Source organism: Antrostomus carolinensis, unplaced genomic scaffold (genome assembly GCF_000700745.2).
Source record: "Antrostomus carolinensis isolate BGI_N321 unplaced genomic scaffold, ASM70074v2 scaffold2889, whole genome shotgun sequence".
Classification (NCBI taxonomy): Eukaryota; Metazoa; Chordata; class Aves; order Caprimulgiformes; family Caprimulgidae; genus Antrostomus; species Antrostomus carolinensis.
The window spans coordinates 174,884-194,265 of record NW_010339060.1 but is presented as its reverse complement, the minus strand read 5'-3'; the positions used below and the strand labels follow the sequence as shown (position 1 = coordinate 194,265).

At 37.6% G+C, this 19,382-nt stretch overlaps 1 protein-coding gene across 1 annotated transcript in view; it reads left to right on the top strand.

The window, feature by feature from the left end:
- Positions 1–3,358: 3,358 nt before the first annotated feature.
- BIRC6 (baculoviral IAP repeat containing 6) overlaps positions 3,359–19,382 on the top strand; it is a 180,083-nt gene continuing 164,059 nt past the window's right edge. The window contains exons 1-6 of the mRNA XM_029086930.1: positions 3,359–3,470; positions 11,320–11,501; positions 14,379–14,516; positions 14,923–15,116; positions 17,051–17,162; positions 18,478–18,560. Of these exons, the coding sequence (XP_028942763.1) occupies positions 3,359–3,470; positions 11,320–11,501; positions 14,379–14,516; positions 14,923–15,116; positions 17,051–17,162; positions 18,478–18,560 (821 nt within the window). The remainder of the gene's footprint in view (positions 3,471–11,319; positions 11,502–14,378; positions 14,517–14,922; positions 15,117–17,050; positions 17,163–18,477; positions 18,561–19,382) is intronic.

Sequence of the window (19,382 nt, the reverse complement as noted above, 5' to 3'; positions counted from 1 at the left end):
CATAGCCAAAGCCTTCTAAATTACCATAGAGGCCCCAGCAGTAATCAAAATACAGAATTCTGAATCATATGGAGAAGGACCTGTTCACTGTACATATGTACCAGTTCCTATAGGGGAAACAGCGATTCTACATTTTTACCAGAGGTCTTCAACTGCTGTTCCTCCAACAGAAGAATTTAGAAGGAAATAGATCCCAGCCCACGAGGTTCACCTGTGACAGCAAGTTCAACACCATTGTCTATCTGTCAGCATTCCCTTTTGGGAAGTCCTGTTTGTCTTTAGCTGGCTCACTTTGAGTTATGGAGCCTAGGAAATCTGTCAAGGGATATCCAGTTCTATTTCTTTTTCATTCCTTTCTATGTCATGCAAAAGGCAAAACGAGAAAAAAATTCTCTTTTGCAGCTTGGAAGCCATAGAGGGAGTGTACATTTCTTATAATCTCTAGGAAGAAACTGATGGGATACTCTGGCACCCAATTCTAGGCTTGAATAATTGGAAGACATTGTCAGCAATTTCAGCGGTTTCAAGCTCACTGTTGTAATACTGCTCAAGTTGTCTTCTTCATTCCTCAAATTTGGGTGGAGTTTCTTCACCTTCTTGTCTCTTATTTTCATTTGGTCAATTATGAGACAAAAAATATTAATAATGAAGGCTGTTGCTATTAATACAGAATTTTTTCCTTGTTTATTTTCTCATCACATGAGGAGTATTGTCAGATATCTTAGTGATGTGCTACAGCCCACTTTGCATTTGAGTATACTTGGATGACAATGCTAATCTGGGTAAAATGCTTCTCAAAGAAATCATTTCATTTGTTTATGTGATCTTAAGGTCATTCATGAAGGACCCTTAAGTACCTGAGAACAGAAGAGGAGAATTGATAGATTAGAGTCCAGTGTTTTATACCAATAAAGATACTAAACTGCTGTGTGATCCATTTGTCTGCTGGCTTAATCAGAGTATGTCAGACATCCTTTCTTACTTGCCGTGCATCTTGCCACACTGTCAAGATGCTGTTAATTGGTATTTCCGGCTCTGTGGAAGCACATCTGGATTATCTTCTGCAGAAGCTAAAAGAGAGTAAAAATAGAGATCTCTTTATTTTCATGTGGCTTTAAAGGGGTGTTTGCATTACTGTGTTTATTGCAGAGATCCAGAAGTAACAACAGACAGCGATGCAGGCATGTTACGTTGCCAGGCAAGATAGCACAAAATTTTTCATTTTATTGACAGATCATACGTATCTGGACTGATGGATTCATGGCTGTCATTGCAGCAGTAGTGCTGTATTATTAAATGTTGCAGAATGCTTTATGTCAGATAATCAGAAATTTCCTAGCCCTCTGCAAATGGGCTTTGAAGAAGGTCTTCTGCAGGAAGATGTATCTTTAAATGCTTCCTGTTGACCAGAAGAGGAAACACTGTGCTCTGCATCAGGGATTTGAACTTGGGCTTCCTGCCCTATTCCACCTCATAGGTAGATAAGGTATTTCCCATTGATCTGTAGAATCCTTGGGAAAATACTGATTTTCAGCCTCAGTGCTGATTGTGATCCAGGTTTGGTCAAGACAGCTTTTAATGTGCTTATGTGATAGAGCCTTCAGCTCAGCTCCCAGTCATGTTGTATACCATATTATGTAAAATGTAGAAGAAACTTGGCAGAAATATGTTCTGGCAGAGATAATTCATTAGTTCCAGTCCAGAACATTATGAAAGAAAGCAGGTAAATCTCTCTTGGACTCCCAAGTAATGGAAACATGGAGAAGGTTTTTGCTTTGGATTGCCCAGAGTGATGATCTTTAGAAGCTGGGATCTTTTTACTGTTTTGAACATCATGGTGATCAGTGGTTTGGATCTAGTATACTCTCCTTTCTGTCAGCCCACCATAATGTTAGCTGGCTCAGTAGAACCCCTTTCTGAGGCTTTAGTTATATTTTTTATAACAGTATTTTTATGGTTGTTGTTGCATTGGTATCCATAACTTGAGCTCAACTGAAATACAACATCTAGGATTTTATGAGACAGAATATAAGAAAACTCTGTCCTAGACTGAAGATTCACCTTAATTGTTTCTCTCAAGCTTTTAATAGTGATTATGTCTGATTTTTTGTTACAATATTGATCCGTCATTTCAGGTTTTCTTTCCAGGTTACTTTCAAATCAGGAAACAAAGCTGTACATCATTGCTGTTATGAGGATTCTTTAATTCTCCATGTACAATATGGCATCTTTCAAAAATGCTTCTTAGGCTGTCTTGGAGATGGAGATAAGGCTTACAACCATGTGGACTCTTGGACAACTTTTGAGCATATCAGTCTGTCCTAGGTCATGTTAGGAGATAGCTTGTTGCATGTTGTCTGTTCCACTGGGATCAGTAGCTGCTCACCATTTTTTTTATTTCTAAATAAAAAATTTACACGTGGATCAGTTCACTTTCCTGATAGTTCTTAAGTGATGCCACAGTATTGCTTTCTACTGTTAGAAAGCTGTCCTTTAAATAGTTAATGCTCTCTTAATTTCAATGACTGCCTGCAGTCACCAGATGAGTGCTTATCACTGAGTGGATGGTTTAAAAAGAACAGCTCTTGCCCTCAGTTCTTCCATTTGTGAAGTACATGTGGATACTGACACTTGCAGCTTCTTTTGGTTTCTGTGGAATCAAATAATAGATTGTATATTGGCCCAATTCCTTTGCTGCCTTGTCTTTGGGAAGAGTATAGAGATTTGGTGAGGATCCAGTGCACACTGCTCGTCAAAAAGCAGACAGGAAGTCTGGTACATGCAAAACATTTATTGTGCAGCTTTACCTGTAAGTTAGGGGAAAGAGCACTCCACAGATAAGGATGATGCACAAGAAGCGAGGCAGAAAAAACAACTTTTGTTTTATGGCCTAGATTAAGAGTGTAAAATTATGGAAATAATAACTGTCACATAAATGGAATTCCATTATGTTTAACATTTTCTTGAGGTCTTTGCTAGGGCTCTTCAGTGAGTATTTTATTGATAACTTTTTTAATGTGTAACTTAAGAGAGGAAACAATTTGCTTACCAGTTAAGTCGTCTTGAAAATTAGTAGCATTAGTGAAAACATATCCCATCTCAAGTGCTGGTTAATGAAGGCATGCATAGCATACAGTCTGTTGGCAATTCTTTAGTCCCCTGTACAGTTTGTGGAGGGCAAACTGTTTGATCCATCGCACTTCTCTGACCTGACTGAGTGAGAAGCAATCAACATCTCATCTGAGCGTTTGACAGCTGTAGGAGAAGAATTTGATAAACTCTGTTTACTGAGCAACAGGCCACAGAGACTCATGGAAAGGAAGAGCTGGGAGAGTGAGGGGTGGGACTGAGAGCTCTGATGGAGTGGCTGGATGACAATGGGGAAATGGTTAAGGAAGTAGGAAGCTGGATAGATGGCTGTGAAGGCTGGGGAGATAAGGAGTGTTTTATTGGAAAGCAAGAAGACACTGGTAACTGGAGAAATACTGTGATAGACTTAGTTGACCTGTCTTCTACAGGATCCTAGATTTATATTGTGATGTAAATGATGACATATAGCACTGCTTGTGAGATTTTTTGTTTATTAGTGGATTTTTTGTGTTCAGTTTTCTATAGCTTTTTAAAGTCTGAATTAACAAGATTAGCATTTTTCAACAAATAACCTTAGGTTGCCTCTCCATTCAATACAGAGAAAGGAAAAGTCCTTACTCAACTTTTGGAGGAACCTGCTACCCATTACCTATAGAAGGAACCTGGCAAGACCAGGCTTACAAGACTTAAGTTAGCTTTTTTGAAGGTCCCCTTCTAGTGACAGAACTTGCTGAGGAGATTATGAACCTTTCAATGTCTGTACGTGTGCAATTTTGATATTTCCAACTCAGAAAGCATGTAACAACTAGAAACTTAAGATGTGGGATAGCTTATGTCTGTGAGAAAGTATTCAACCTGAAAAAATTATTATGATGATGGGGATGATTGGGAATGAGGAGGTAAGAGAATGAGAGAGGTTTGCAAAATTCTGGATGTGTGAAAAATATAGATTGGGAGTTGATTGTCTCTTCTAATACAAGAGTTGAGAGCATCAAAAGAAGTAACTGTGAGAAACAGTAAAATACAGAGCTCCTGGTTTACAGAACATTGTGAGTGCTAGATATTTATTGGAATTACAACACCATTGGACAAACTGATGGAAGAACAACCTATCAAAGTTCATTATATAAAAAAGAAATCACTTTTTGTCTCAGAAGGTCCCTGAGCACAAATTAGCAGGGACTGAGTGTTACAGTAAAGTACCATTATATACATACCTTATCTTAAATTCTTCACTAACCACTTGGTTTAGACCACTGTCTTGGACAAAATGTGGGGTCATGTGCATTTTCCTCTGATCCATTATGGTTGCTTTTGTGTTCAGTGTTGCATTTCAACCCTTTTTTCTACAGAGTAAATGAACCCAGTTATCTTAGTCTTTATTCATGTGTTGTATGCTCCAGTCTTCTAACTGTCTAGTACCCTTTCAGGGGTACCTCCCATATATGCTGGTATCTCAGATGGAGGACTGAAGCCGGACATGGTATTCTGGATGTGGGTTCAACATTGCTGAGCAGAGGGGACTAACCTTTTCCCCTGATCTACTGCCTGTTTGGTCCCCTGTGTGGTAACAGTTGGCCACTGTGAGGATGCATTGCTGCCTTTTGTTCAGCCTGTCCATCAGGATCCCAAGTTCATTCTGTAGGGTTGCCACCTAGACAGTTGATCCCCAGCTTCTGATGATGGGCTTATATTCCATACCAGGTCTAAGACCTTGCATTTGTCTTTGTTGAGCTTCAGGAGGTTTGTGTCAAGCCATTTCTCAGGCATTTTGAGATCCTTTTAAAAGGCAGCCCTGCCATTTAATGCATCAGTTGCCTTCCATTTGGTGTCATCCAGTCTTGCTAAAGGTACAGTCTGTCCTATCATCCAGGCCATCAATGAGGATAGCAAACAATATCAAGCTTTGCTGAGTGCCACTCATAAGTGGCTGCCAGGTAGATGTTGAATCTGTAACTACTAACTTGTGCTTGGCAGTCTAGCCAGTTTTTCACTTGCCTTGTAGCCCATCCATCTGCTTTTGAGAACTTGCTGCTTCTCCTAACTTGGTATTTTGAAAGCTCCTTATAGTACTGGGGCTTGGCGGGGTGGAAGCTAAACCATTTCCTGCCAAACAGTCTTGGAGTTTAAAAAGTGCCATAACTGGAGATGTTCTCTCCTGTTACAGAGACTGCAGGATGCATAATGGGTGATCTCGGATGCTCTAGCCACTTTAGTGACAAAAAGAGGAACTAGTGGTAAAATTTCATCTGGCAAAGGTTCTTTGTTGTGAAATGCTGTGATGGGAATTGCTCTTGAAGAATGGAAACTTCCTGTTACTGAGCAGTGAAGTATTCCTTGCCTGTCTCTGGTTCCGTGTGGATACTGTTTCCTGAAAATTTTTAATCATAGTTTTCACTTTGAGAAAAATTTTGAAGAAGATACTGTCTTCTGTGAGGTGTTTGCAGGAGAATTGCAGGGACTTAAATTTTGGGGATAATGGCATAAAGCTCTGTGAACAATTACGTTCTGTACGGGATACAAGATGGCAGTAATGTTAGATACATGGAGATCTGAAACAACATGAAGAGCGTGGGCACAAAGAGCTCACCAGTGTCTTCCTGCTGATTCAGTCTCTGTTTAAGTCTGCAGGGTGGAAGAGGACCCTATGCCTGCAAAGCTAGTGAGATATGAGCTGCCTTGATCTCAGTGGGTTTTTATTTATGTTCTGAAACCTTTTAAGTGTTAAATGTTAGCTTCTGTTAGTAGTTGCTTGATCAGACATACCTAGTTAATATTCATGTGGCAGTCTCCAATGCTTTGGCCTACATAACATGTCTTTCAATTCTGCTCTAAGAAGGATTATTAAAACCAGCTATCGTAGAATGAAACTGATACTGAAACAGCTCTGTCCTGTTTGTTGCTAAAGAGAAAGATAAACTGTAGATCACATGGCTTGTTCTTGATTAACTAAATCCAGTTTTGGCAAATAAGGAAGTTTGAAGGCACTTTGTGATGTCAAGCTGGGTGTTTCTGTCTCCTTTAGCTGTTTGGAGAATGTTTTTTGTTTTCTTTTTCAACTCTGAACTTGCTTTTGCTTTATTCGGCCATATTGGACTGCTCTTCCAGGTGATGTGGCAGATGGAGGTGTGTGTAGATAGTGAAATCTAAAAGAGAAAATGTTGCTTGTGTATAGCTGGTTTAAGCCTGTCTACTTCATCTAAAATAGCAACGTGAACTTGAGTTCATCCAATAGATTCCTTTTCATCTTTTCCTCCAGTCTGGGAATGCTTTTGTTTTGGGAAAGGAAGGACCCATGGAGTGTCTTAATGGTGGCAGCAAAATGCTTTGAGGTGATACTTAGAGCAAATAAGGGGCTGGGGCTGGACCTGGAAGATAAAACTGTACTTCTAAAGGTCCCAATGAAGATATAGGTGAGCAGAAGAGGAAGAACAGGAGAGAATCTGTATCTGATAAATTCAGTGATGATGAGCAGTCATGGCCTGGTTTGGCCATGCCTTAGCCATCTTCTCATTGCTGTGTTCCCATATGTTCATAATCATCATGTCATTGTTTCCTTTGGGAGCCACTGATGTAAACCAATTTAGAGACAACTTTCTCCTTTTTAAACCAGACTTGCAGGGGTTTGCTTTTTGTACTCTTTCATGTGAAAGTGTTACCCTTTGCAACTGATCCATAATTGTGATTTTATGTAGTGTTAGTTCAAAATAGTTTCCTGCAAATATAGCAGTTTAAGATAGCAAGTTAAATTTAAGACAGTTTGGTTTGGGGGGGGTGTTTTGGTTTGGTTTGGTTTTGTTTTTAAATTTGTACCGTAGAACCTACTCAAACTGCGAGTATTCTGATAATGCTTGCCTTGGCAAACTTGTGTTAATTATAACTTCTCATTATAAAATTAACTGGATTTTTCAGTTGGTTTTATGATTATGTGAAACAGCAGCAGTAGGAGAGACACCTGCATCTAAACAAATGAGGACAACTGATAGTATGGTTTTTTAAATCCCAAGTTGATGTGAAAAATGTGTGAGAATTAGCTGAGCAATGTTCTGGCAAGAAGCACTTTTGTCTGTGATGGAAAGGATGGTTTTGCTGCCTACTAACCTGGCTTCTGGAAGGAGAATTTCACACAGCATATTACCATGAGTGGTAATATCTCCTAAACTTGAAGCTTTACACCCACACTTCACAGTAGAAAGGGTAAAATTAAAATTTTGGTTTTAATTCTAACAGTAAATCTTAAGGATTTCTGTAGTTGTACCATTCTCTTCTCTCAAGTTTTTGGATTCTTTTGTCTTTAGATAGCTTGATGTTCAAATCTAATTATACAAAGTTAATAGGATAGATAGGGCTTTTGATCTCCTGAAACTTTATCCATTTAGCTTCCCACGGTTGCAATATTTTGAAATGAGTTCTGAGATACTGTTTGGATATTCTAGTTTAAACTGGAAGTGCAAAACCTGGCATCAGTTCACATAATGTGTGTTTTGCTGAGCAGATGGGATTTCTGTTTCTCCAAAAACGTTATTTTAATCTAAAGATCTAGTTGCATTCATAGATCTAAGTTGTGGATGTTTGATTGTTCTTGGCATGATGGAATTAGTGCTATGATGCATGTGTTTACCACTCTCACTTTATAGCTGCGCATAAAAGTGTTACTTTACTGTAATTTAGAAAATGTTTGAGTTTTTTTGCGTGCTGTGCATTTGGAGCCTCTTGTCAGGAGAATTACTGACTTTGTTATGTGCTTTAGCGCCATTCCTGGCTAGCTGTTTGAAAGGTAACCAAAGGTGTTGCTGTCAACATCAACTAACCTACATCTCTTCATGATGGTGGCTGTGTATATTCAGGTGACAGCCACTTTCTCTTAAGCTCTAAGGCTTTGAGGCTAAAGCTGTCTGTAGCAGAGAAATGGAGACAAGCTTTTTCATTCTTCTACTTCTTGAAACACAAGGCTAATTCTCTAATTAGTTTGATTCATCTTAATGTCTGCAGACAAGAAGGGGCAATAGGTGCTACTTAGACCGTTATATATTCTCCAAAAAAGTTTGGTTTCTCCAATATCTTTTTTGTAGGTCAGATTTTGATCGCAGGAAATTGCTGATCTCTGTTGTATATTGTTCAAACTAGAGAAGGCGGAGGGCGAATGTTCCTTTTCTCAAATTCTTTATTTCTGCAATCTGATGTTCATTTGCTTTTGTTTTAAGTTTTCAGATTGCTAGTTCTAAGGTTGTTATAGATGACATGGCATGGCATAATGTAGTATACTATTGGGCTTGCACTTCTAGCATAGTAGCAGCCTGCCAGGTTTCCTTGTAGGAACTGGCAGAAGGTTTAATGATGACTTTGTGAGTTGTTTTGTCTTTAATCCCAGACAGATAAGCCAGATATTTTGCGAGTGATCCACTTGTGCCAGCACTGAAGAGCAAAATTGTTAAAAACTTTGAATGGCTATTTCCCCTTCCGTCATAGCTGAAGGAATTAGGGCTAAAATGAAAATAACAGTCGGGTTTTGATGATCTGGCTTAAGTAATTTAGTGAGTTTATGTGGAAGTTTTGAACTGTGATTTGTGAAGATGCAGATCACTACTTATTGCTAGTAGACTTTGCCAGACTGAACAGGCAGGACATAATGTTGTCGTGCCACTGGTAGATTTGTTAAAGGGTATTGGTTGGAGTCCTTTTGCACATTGTAAAACATTGATCCTGAGTTAGAAAGGACCCTTCTGCCAGTGCTTTGAGGATGATTAAACTTTTCTGGGCATTTCTTCTACAGCGATGACATCTAAATTCTTTAGTTTTCTGTTTCTCAACCGACTGTTTTGATCCTATGGCCAGCCATATGTGAACTATGATAGAGTTTTCAAGCAGTAGAACCAGCTTGAAATGTGTTCTCTGTACTTCAAAATTAATCTCCCTAATTTACAAAATAGCTTGTCAACAGTTCAGAGGCTATTCAGAGTGTAAACCAGTCAGTTGCAGAGTGTGTTTCCCCAAGATGTTGGAACAACACTGTTGATTGAATCATTTCCTTCAAGCTCCATTGACTTAGGCTAAGGGAGCTTGTTTTGTTTTTATGTGTATGGAATAAAATACAACCAGCAACTGTAAATAACTTTCTAGAGATAGTTTGGCCAGAGTCTTTCTGTCAGTGTAACCAACCAAAATAATTAACCAGCACAGTGAGAATGGCAGCTGTTAGGCAATATATTTCTTGTGCTGTAGTTACAACTTTTTGTTTTGTTTCTTAACAAAGCAGAAGTATTATATTGATTAGGCATGTTACCTACCTCATTAGTGGCTTCTAAAAATTGAGACTGCGTGCACAGAGGATATTAGTTAGCCACTTGGTGCTTTAGACATGAGATTTCACTAACTTCACTACAGAAATTATAAAATAAGAACGATCTAGCCTGGAAAGCCACAAGGGCTGGGGCTCCTACAGGCTGCTGAACTCGTAGTCATAGGGCATGAGCATACTCCCATGCATGACAGGAAATAAGGAAAGTGCAAAAGAAACTGTTCATGGTGTTGGCACTGACAGAAAAGTTGAGCTGCTTTTCCTGTTTTCTCTGGGAAGGAGGAGGGGAGAAGTGATGGGTTAAAGTGTCCTGTAACAATCCATCTGAATAGAAGGCAAACACCATGTGGATCTACTGAGGTTTCTGGTTTAGGGCATCAGATCCCTTTCAGTTTATTTACATAATAGTGTCCAGTACATTGTTGAAACTAATGTTTTTAAAGATGTTAAAGCTTGTATTTGAATTTTTGTCAAACCATTATTTTTCTGTAGAATGACTTACTTCCTTGCCTGCAGCTGTGTTGTCTGTAGAAAGTCTTGTGTGAGGAGCTCCAATGTATTGGCAAAAATACAGTATGGAACTAGTTGATTTGCCATTCAGAGGACCTTTTTTTGTTGAGATAGGGCTAAGGACTTCACAACTATTAAGTGATTCCAGGGCTCTTTGAAGTGTTTCTGACTGCTAGAGCAATGATTACAATTGCAGTATACTTTGTGCAAGCAAAGGCGTATGTACTATATTTTAAGAGTATATGAGTCACTGTTTCCAAAATTTTGGTGAGAAGGGCAGCTGACAACTATTCTTGACCTGAGTTTTCAAGAGAGGATGCCACAGATGCAATGTGGTCAGATTGACGTGCCCTGTGTTTGGGCAAGTTTTAATTTCCATTTAACTATATCAAAATGCGAAGACAGCAGAATTATGGAGGTGTCTTTATCTGCATGCTAGCTACCTAAATGGTGATTTTTAATTATTCATGATAAAAATAGTATCCAGTGTCTGAGGAAAGAGGAGAACAGGGACAGGACTTGATTAATGCAAAATTTAGTGAAACTCCTGTTCCTGTGCAACAAGAAGAGATCTATGTTGACAATTCAGCGATTTCAGCTTTGCCCTTTGGATAATGTGTCCATATACTTATAACACACATACAGTCTGCTTCTGTAGCAGCAGCAGCTTACACTTTCCATGAATTAAAGCATTTTGCCTTCTGCACAGATAGCATATTACATGGATTTAGTTTTACAATCCGCCCAGCCTTAGACAAGTAATAATGTTGAGGAACATTAAACATTTCTGGGGATAATATCCATTGCCACAGCTTTTCCTGATTTATCTGCTGACAGTCTTCCTCCACCCCCACCAAACTTCTCTAACCTGTGATTGACACCACGTGTGTAGCACTGAGCAGAAATAAGCTACCTTGGTGTCTCAAGGAACACGTGTAGCATTGGCACATGTTACATGCTGTACTTAGTTTTCAGAAGTTTGAGTACTGTTTGCTTGATGAAACGGTGTTAATCAGCCTTAGTGGTAATTTAGCAGTTTTGTCTTAATTTTTCATGCTGGTTTGTGCAATTTAATTCCTATTATTGATTGTCAGCTAACATCAAGTACATCATGAATGTATATTAGGCTTGAAAACACTAATTTATGCTTCCTGGTAGGAGCAGGACTTGAATGATGGCTTCTATTATAGGAGTAAAATGGTTGTAGTTGCTGATGGATGTATAGATTTTGGTTGTTTGTTTTTAACATAGGAAATATAAAAGTTTGATGAAAGTTGTAGTAGCTAAAATGCTAGTTTTTTATCATCTCAAGAAGTAAAGATTTTGCTGAAGTGTTACATTACTTTCCAGAGCAGATATTAGAGGCCTTTTATAAAAGCTGTTTCCTAATTGGATCTCGCTTTTTGTCTTTCCCTTTATAGCTAAACCAGGTGGACGGGTGAAATGTCAGTATATTTCTGCTGTGGACAAAGTGATCTTTGTGGATGATTATGCAGTAGGATGTAGAAAAGATCTCAATGGCATCTTACTGTTAGACACAGCTCTGCAAACGCCTGTTTCAAAACAAGATGACGTGGTTCAGCTTGAATTGCCGGTTACAGAGGTAAGATGGGGGGGGCGGGGAAAGAGCATGTAAATAGCTCTGTTAGAAATACTGAAACCAGACTTTTGACCATGAGTTTCTAGTGTGATATTAACAGCATGTAAAGGAAAAGTTTCTTAGTTATTAGCTGTCATAGGGCAATAGCTTTTTGCAGTTATCCATATCTCAAACAAATAAGAGCTTGCCTCATTGAGAGCACATTATTTCAGATGAAAGAACTTTTTAGTGACCAGAAATAAGGACTTGTTTCTAGAGCTTCTTTGCCAGTGCTCATGTGTGGAATTTATATGCACTTTTAGAAGTCAGTCTGGGCTGCTAGGCATCCTTGAAAGTTTTTGCTATAGGCTTCCAGGGAAAAAAAGACAGTTAAAAATCAGCTGATATGGTGTTGCTACATGTGAAGACTTAATGCTGGAATCTAACTTTTCTAGCCTGGGCAGTTGGCCTAGTGAAAGACTTTTTTCCCTGCAAACCTGGCTTCCCTTTATGTTTTGACTATTGCAACTGTAATGCGATTCCTCCTGGTTTGAGGCAATATAACCGAGCATTTGGTGTCACTTTAAGGGACTCTAGTGTATACATTTTTGCTTAAGAGTGTAATGCTTACCATTTTGTTGTGTTGATTTACCTTGTGCTAGCATAGCATTTATTAGGTGAGGTACCATATTGTTTTCAAATGTTGCCTAATACAAGGTAGTGTCTATTCTAAGGCACTTGGTGATGAGGAAAATAGCTTTTGCCCTTGTAGTGGTCATGAAGTAAAAGACCTGGGAAGTAAACCTGTACAACAATTTTAATTACAAGCAAGATTAATTATTTGTATGGGAAAAGCATAGAGCCTCTGCTAATAGTAATACTTAGAATAGTGCTTATAGTAAAAAAAAAACAAACCTGGGCTACTAGATCCAGGTTCTGAATCTTTAAAGCACTCTGAGAAAAGGGCACTTCCCACTCATCTCTGTGGGGAAATAAATTTATATAAAATGATGCACCACCAACAAAAACGTACCCTGAGCAATGATGTAAAATATTTATGTGTTCAAGGAGTATTGAATAATAAGTGCTTATTACGAACCAAGAATGTGTGTTATATGTGGGGTTTTAAACTACTTGTATTGAGTAGGAGTACCAGCAATAAAATGTTGCTTCATAGAGGACTGTGAAGAGAGCTTTTCCTCAGGCTTGCTGCCACTTGCATTATTTTTACTCCATTTGTGGATAACTACAAAATCTTGGTATGTGTGGCTGAGTGTGAAGAGACTGACAGAGGTCAGCGTTTCCTTTGATAAGTTTTGCTGTCACTGGTTTGCAGTCTCACATGGTTCAATACAAACTATAAGTCTGTGTCAGTTTTAGCTGAAGGTTCTTTGGTTTTAAAGAGTTTACAGACCCTTATTTCAAGGTTAAAATAGAGCAGTTCTCTGTAAAGGTTCTTTCTGTAGAGAAAAAAAGTGGAAAATATTATAGTTCAGTAGGAACAGATTTTGCCAAATCAGTGAGGTGGGGGGAAAAACATTATCAGTCTTCAGTTCTTACTTTAATTTTAAAGAGAAGGTACCCAGACCTCAGAAAAATTTAGCAGATATTAAGCACATGTCATACAAATGCATCAGTCCCCCTCTTTCATCATAGGAAGGTCCACAACCGTTATCCAAGCAAGAGTCTTGATTTTTTGTTAGTCTCTAGAACTCTTCTGCAAATTTTTGCACTTAATTTAAGTAGTCTCTTTATATGATTGATCTGCTGGTAATGCAGTGCATCTTGATGCATTTCTGATTGTCAGCATTGACAAGTTATGATACAACCTCTATGCTGTGCCTACTTCTCCGTAGAGCACTGTAAATTTATGAACAGCTATCTGTTGTTCTCCCATCTGCAAGAGACTTGGGAAGTATGAGATGCCACAAGAATTGTGATTGTCTTTTTATTGAAATCTGAAACAGACACAGCCTTAGCTAGGTGTCTCATTTGCCTTATATCTGTCTTGTCTTCTTCTGAGCTCCCCAAGGTCATAACCAAGTGGCCATTTGGCCCATTCTGTTTGGAGTATTTTGTGGCTGTTTAAAGGACTGGCTGACCATTGCCCTGGGAAGTATTTCCCTGTGTTTATAACTTGAAAGATTTCATATAACACTTTTCAGATGTTAGCCCACCTAACAATAGATTTAGAATACTCTGTGCTTTGCACGTAAAGCTTACTTTTAAATCTTACCTGTCGATGTGAGGTTAGCAGACAGAAGGACAAACAAGAAACTGATGGGACTTGGAAGAAAAAAACATCTATAAATGGATGTTTATAGTGTTATTTTCTAGATACATTATTTCTGAGTTTTAAGAATGTCTACATTCTAAACTAGCCTGTTTTTTTTCTGCCTCATTTTTCAGTTTCATTGTAGTAGGATTGTAAGTAATGTATCTCTAATTTTGTTCCAACATTGTTTTTCTCATTATTTTTAAGATACAAAGCTACTCAGAAAAATGACAAGACTTTGTTCTTGCTGTCACTTTTGTCCCTAAAGTTGAATGAATGCTTTTGAAGGGAAAGCATGGGGCAATAGATTTCTCCTTTTTTCTTGTCTTTAATAGATGTTCTGTTTTGATTGTTAAGACTGACTTGTTTAACATTTGGTGATGCTGCCCTTGAGAGAACTTGTAGTAATTCCTGTCACTCTTGCAGAAGTTTATCCATTGATTGGCCTACAAAGTAAAATTTGGAACTGCTTACTCAACTCTGCATCTTTCATGGGAATTATGCTGATAATATATGATGAAGTAGGATTTCACAAATTACATTTCCCAGACTGATGAAACAGGTGCAATTCTTGTCTGTAGTTACTCTATGTGGATGCTAACTTTCCTTGCACATCTGCATTTTAGGCTCAGCAGCTGTTATCTGCTTGCATAGAAAAAGTAGATGTTTCTAGCACAGAGGGATATGACTTATTCATCACACAACTGAAGGATGGTTTGAAAAATACCTCACATGAAACAGCAGCAAATCACAAAGTTGCAAAGGTAAGAATTTGTCTCTGTACTGTCTAACATGGATTCCCAAGTCTAAATTATTTGGCTGCCGTTATTGAAGCATGCAAAATGCTTGACTTGGTGTGGTAGGTTTTGTTTGAAGAGGATGGAAAGTATTATGTGCTCCTTAGTTCCTCTGTGTGAACTTTCACTTGCTAAGAGAACAAAAAACGTTAGTTTCTTGCTTATAACTCCAACTGAATTTAAAATCTGAAGTAAGTTACTGACTTTCCTTGCATTATGTATATGTTGCTTTTGTATGTCCATTCTTGTATTATTTCTTGAGATCAAATGAGGGTGCAAGGCATGTGTTTGTTTTTGGCACCTTTATGATTTATTTGTTGTTTAAATGTTAAAATTTTAAAATATAAACTAGGCACTTTTTTTCTTAATTTAGTGGGCAACGGTTACGTTCCACCTTCCTCATCATGTTTTGAAGTCTGTCGCCAGTGCCATTGTAAATGAACTCAAGAAGATAAATCAAAATACTGCTGCCTTACCTGTAGCATCCTCTGTGATGGATAGGTTATCTTACCTCTTACCCAGCGCACGACCAGAACTCGGTGTGGGACCTGGTCGATCTGTGGACAGGTATATTGAGACAAAATAAGTGATGAATTTGATGCCTTAGTTATATCAGAATAAGCTCTTAGATGTCTTCAATTTATTTGCTAAAGGAATTAATCCTATTCTGTTCTTTCTTGCTCTTACACATGCTGCTAATTAACTGTTAAGGCACAATGCACTGTATGTATCACTGAACTTGGAGAAACCTTTATGAGTGCCACAAGACTGTCTAGTCTGGATTCTGACTTTAATGCCAGGCAAATCCAATTCACTTTACTCTTAATCCCAACATATGCTTCCAGAAATGCAGCAATTGCAGCCCTAAATATCGGCCCTAGTGGTGTTGTAGTACTTGAACGTGATGTATTCACCTAGGCTTTACTCTTCATCGTGTTTGATTATGTGTTTTTATCTGAACAGTCAGGTGTGTATGACTGGTTACTTAAGTTACTGGCTTTGTTCAAACTAGTGCTGAAACCTTCCTGAGACTGCAATGTTGAGATGTTCAGAAGCTGCATAGCTTTAAGAGCGTATGTATGCTTTGAATGCAAAGAGAGCACTGCACTCATTTGTCTACCAAAGATAGAGAATACACACTGTGCTGCATCATGAAATAATTTCCTTTTCCTTCATAAAAGAAACAGTTATGCTCATGGTTTGTGTTTTAGAAGTTTAGGAAGTTGTTACCTTTGCAGAGTATGTGTATGCTACTTCTGAACTCTCTAGTCATCTGCTGTATGTTTGGGGTCAGAGAAAATATTGCCTCAGACTGTTGCTTCATCTCTTTCTGATCTGAGTGATAATGTGTACACAAGTCAGTAACCTTCATAAGCCAAAACTGGCTAGAATACTGATAAATCTTCTAAGTCTATAAATTAATTCCTTCTTTCAAGTTTCTATACAAATATTATTTTGCAAGTGTATTATCGTTTCTTACTGGTCAAATAATTTAATAACATTGATTTAATATGTTAATTCCCTTTCACAAGCCGGGAAGGGTGAATGTACGTCTACCTGTGCCTCGCCATATTGTGCTTTTGATTAGAGCTCTCTGACATCTGTCTCTTAAGATGATATAGTGTCAAGTTAAGTCAGTCCTTTAGTTTACTTCCTTGATAGGAAATGTTAATCAATTCTTTTTTAAGATAGCAAAATCTCCTGAAATTGAGAGGCAGAAACAAGTGAGACACTTTTCCATCTAGCAGTACTAGTTCTTGGGATGACACTGGAGAACAAAGTTCTGTCAAGGAAAATGAAAAGCTGATAGTTGTTTCTTATGTACTGTGTCAGATGAGGGACATGCAGTGAGTGAAGGTGGAAAAGAGAGGAGCTGCTTTGCTTTGTAGCTGTTGAGTTGCAGAGGACTTCATACTTTGTGACTCAGTAGTTTATAATTCAGTATTATAGCATGCAGTGAGTGACGAGTGTTGCAAAGTTCATACCGTGTATTCAGTTAAGCCTAAAATGTTGCTTTGGAGTATTTTTAAATACACATATTCGTATCTCTTCAACTAATGAACCCGAATTTTTGCAGTAGTTGTCCCGTTAAAGGAAACAACTCTGTAGCAGTTCTGTTGGGCTAGATTCTGCATCTTCCCTGAATGCAGGGTAGCTTTGGATATCTGATGCTTTTCTGCAGTTAGACCAAATAGGCTACACGGAAGCTTATTTTATTAATCTTGCTTTTAAGGCCTATAGGTTGTTATATTGCTTTTGCTTTTTGGCTGAGGATGTACTTTAGGCACTCGAGTGAGAGAACTTTGTAACTTTTCTGTAATTGTTAGTTGTTAATAATAATTGTTATTAATTGTTAATAATAATTTTAAGTATAAGGTATATATAGCTATCTGTGGTAGATCTAGTGGTTACTAAAGCATTGGAAAATATTTCATAAATAGTTTACTTTACCCAAAACTGCCACTTAGAATTAAATAATGTAGAATTTTTCTCCTTTCTAGGTCTTTGATGTATAGTGAAGCTAACAGACGGGAGACGTTCACTTCATGGCCTCATGTGGGTTATAGGTGGGCACAGCCAGATCCTATGGCTCAAGCTGGGTTCTATCACCAGGTAAAAGTTTTAGTTGTTCTTGGTATTTGTTCCCTAGGTGAAGGTTTGAGGAACCAGGGAAAAAGTCTTTTTTAAAATTATTTTTTTTAATTGATTCCTTCAATGGTGCAAAAACCATAATGAAAAAGTTTGTCATTCAGCCCTTTTCTTTTTTTTTAAGTTTCAGGTTTTTTCCATGCTTTGAGATAGCTTCTTTTTTTGTACAGATCACAGAAAATACTGTTCTGAACCAGCATATAAAACACTTCTAAGTATCAAATTGATCTGACTTAAACAACAATAATAAAGATGAAGTTGGTTGTTACACAGTCTTTCTTTCTTTCTTTCAACGTAGATTGTTGAGTAAATAGCCTTACTTTTTATATTTTAAGTAAAGCAAAAAAAGCAGTGTGCTTGATATGGGAGTTCTCTAACCATACTTCCCTAGTGGGACTTAAACTGTATTGTAACAAACAACGGTCCTAGATCACACTACTAAATTATTAAGCTTAGGGAATAAGTACAACCTCAACATTTTATTCCACTACTTTTGCTTATTTCCATTTTTCATTCTTTGAAATTATTTTTACTATAAAAAATTGTTTGTGGTGTGGATTCACATAACAATGGCTGGGCAGCGAGTATCATATGACATCAATATTGTCTGCTTCATTATGTCAGCTGCAAAGCCTGATAGGTGCAAGTGGATAAAGTTTTTGGAGGATTTCTTAAGCTTGTTCAGGAGGAGAATGCAGGGAATCCATGTGTTAGAATTGCATCTCCATATTCCTAAGCATATCTTGGTGACTTGAAATGCGATCATGAAAATGCTAAATTTTAAGAGAACAGAAATTTCCATTCTTTTTCCTCTGTCACTTCAACTGGTAACAACTGTTATTTGCAGGAGTGATACAGAATGCTTTATATTCCAGCAGATTGAAGGCATAATAGGAGATATTTGTTTAACCTGTGCCTTTCCAAGCATGCAGATGCACAGTTATTCTGTTGAGGTTCTAAATTTTTTTAACCTTGTGAAGTTTTCCCAAAAGAAAAAGTCTTAGTAGTGATGCTGAGTTTTGTTCTACGTCTGTGTTTTTTATCCAGTGGCTTGCACAGATGTTGGTTCTGAATCTCTTCTATAGTAATGTAGTGTATCCTTTTTTTTTCAATGTGAAATACTGTCATTTTCTAGTATGTAAATGTAAAAATTAAATGCCTTTTATACGTTTGATGTGATGCTTTGCTTGCCACTAGAAGGAGATGACTTGATCTCCAAGTTAGAGTTTCATAGTATTTAGCTATATTAAAAAAATCACGTTTCTTCTTATTTTTATAGCCTGCTTCATCAGGAGATGACAGAGCCATGTGCTTTACCTGTAGTGTATGTTTAGTATGCTGGGAGCCTACAGATGAACCTTGGTAAGTTTAATGATGTTTGAAGTAGACTTAATTTTGTGCTAAAGAAGTCAGAAATGTTTGGTGGACAAAGGTCAACATTATCTCAATGAGATTTCTCGTGAGTTTAGGGAGTGTCACTGATGAAAATAGGTTTTCAGAATGATTCCATGGGATAAATCACAAAATAATTCCCTGTACTACGTCAAATTTCTGTATAATACTAAATCCAACCAATAGTTGGTTTCATTTCTTAATTCTGATTTGCTATTTAATTTCAAATTGATCCATGGCAAAGATGGCAGACAACATTTCTTTGCAGGGATCTAAACTCAGTCTTCTGAATGATTATGAGTAGAACATGTCTTCTTTTTTTTTTTTTTTTTTTTTTTCAAGTTCTTAAACTGCAGTGGCCATGCAGGGCATATTTGTCTTTTATGTGAAGTTGCAAGATCTATTATTAATTTCCTGAATTGGCTAAAATTGGTCATAGTGACAGAAATGCAGGACCTTATATTGATTTTAAAAGGGTTCTTAACATAATTTTTGTCTTGTTTATTTGGTAAGTTATAATTGTTATTTGAACATGTCAGATTCCTGACTTGCTGGAAACTTTCCTTTCTAGTACTATCTTCACAGTCCTTGTCTCTCCTTTTTCCTTGTTAGTTTCTGACATTTTGTAGTAGTGTAATTGCTTTGCTGTGTCTCTGCCTGAGGTGTATATTAAGATTAGAAGGTTTTTTTTTCATGCTTCTTGGTAAATGTGTCATTCAGGACTGTTTTCAGTTTTGATTTTGGTTGGTTTTGGGTTTTTTTTAAGTATGGATGTAGAATTAAAGACACAAC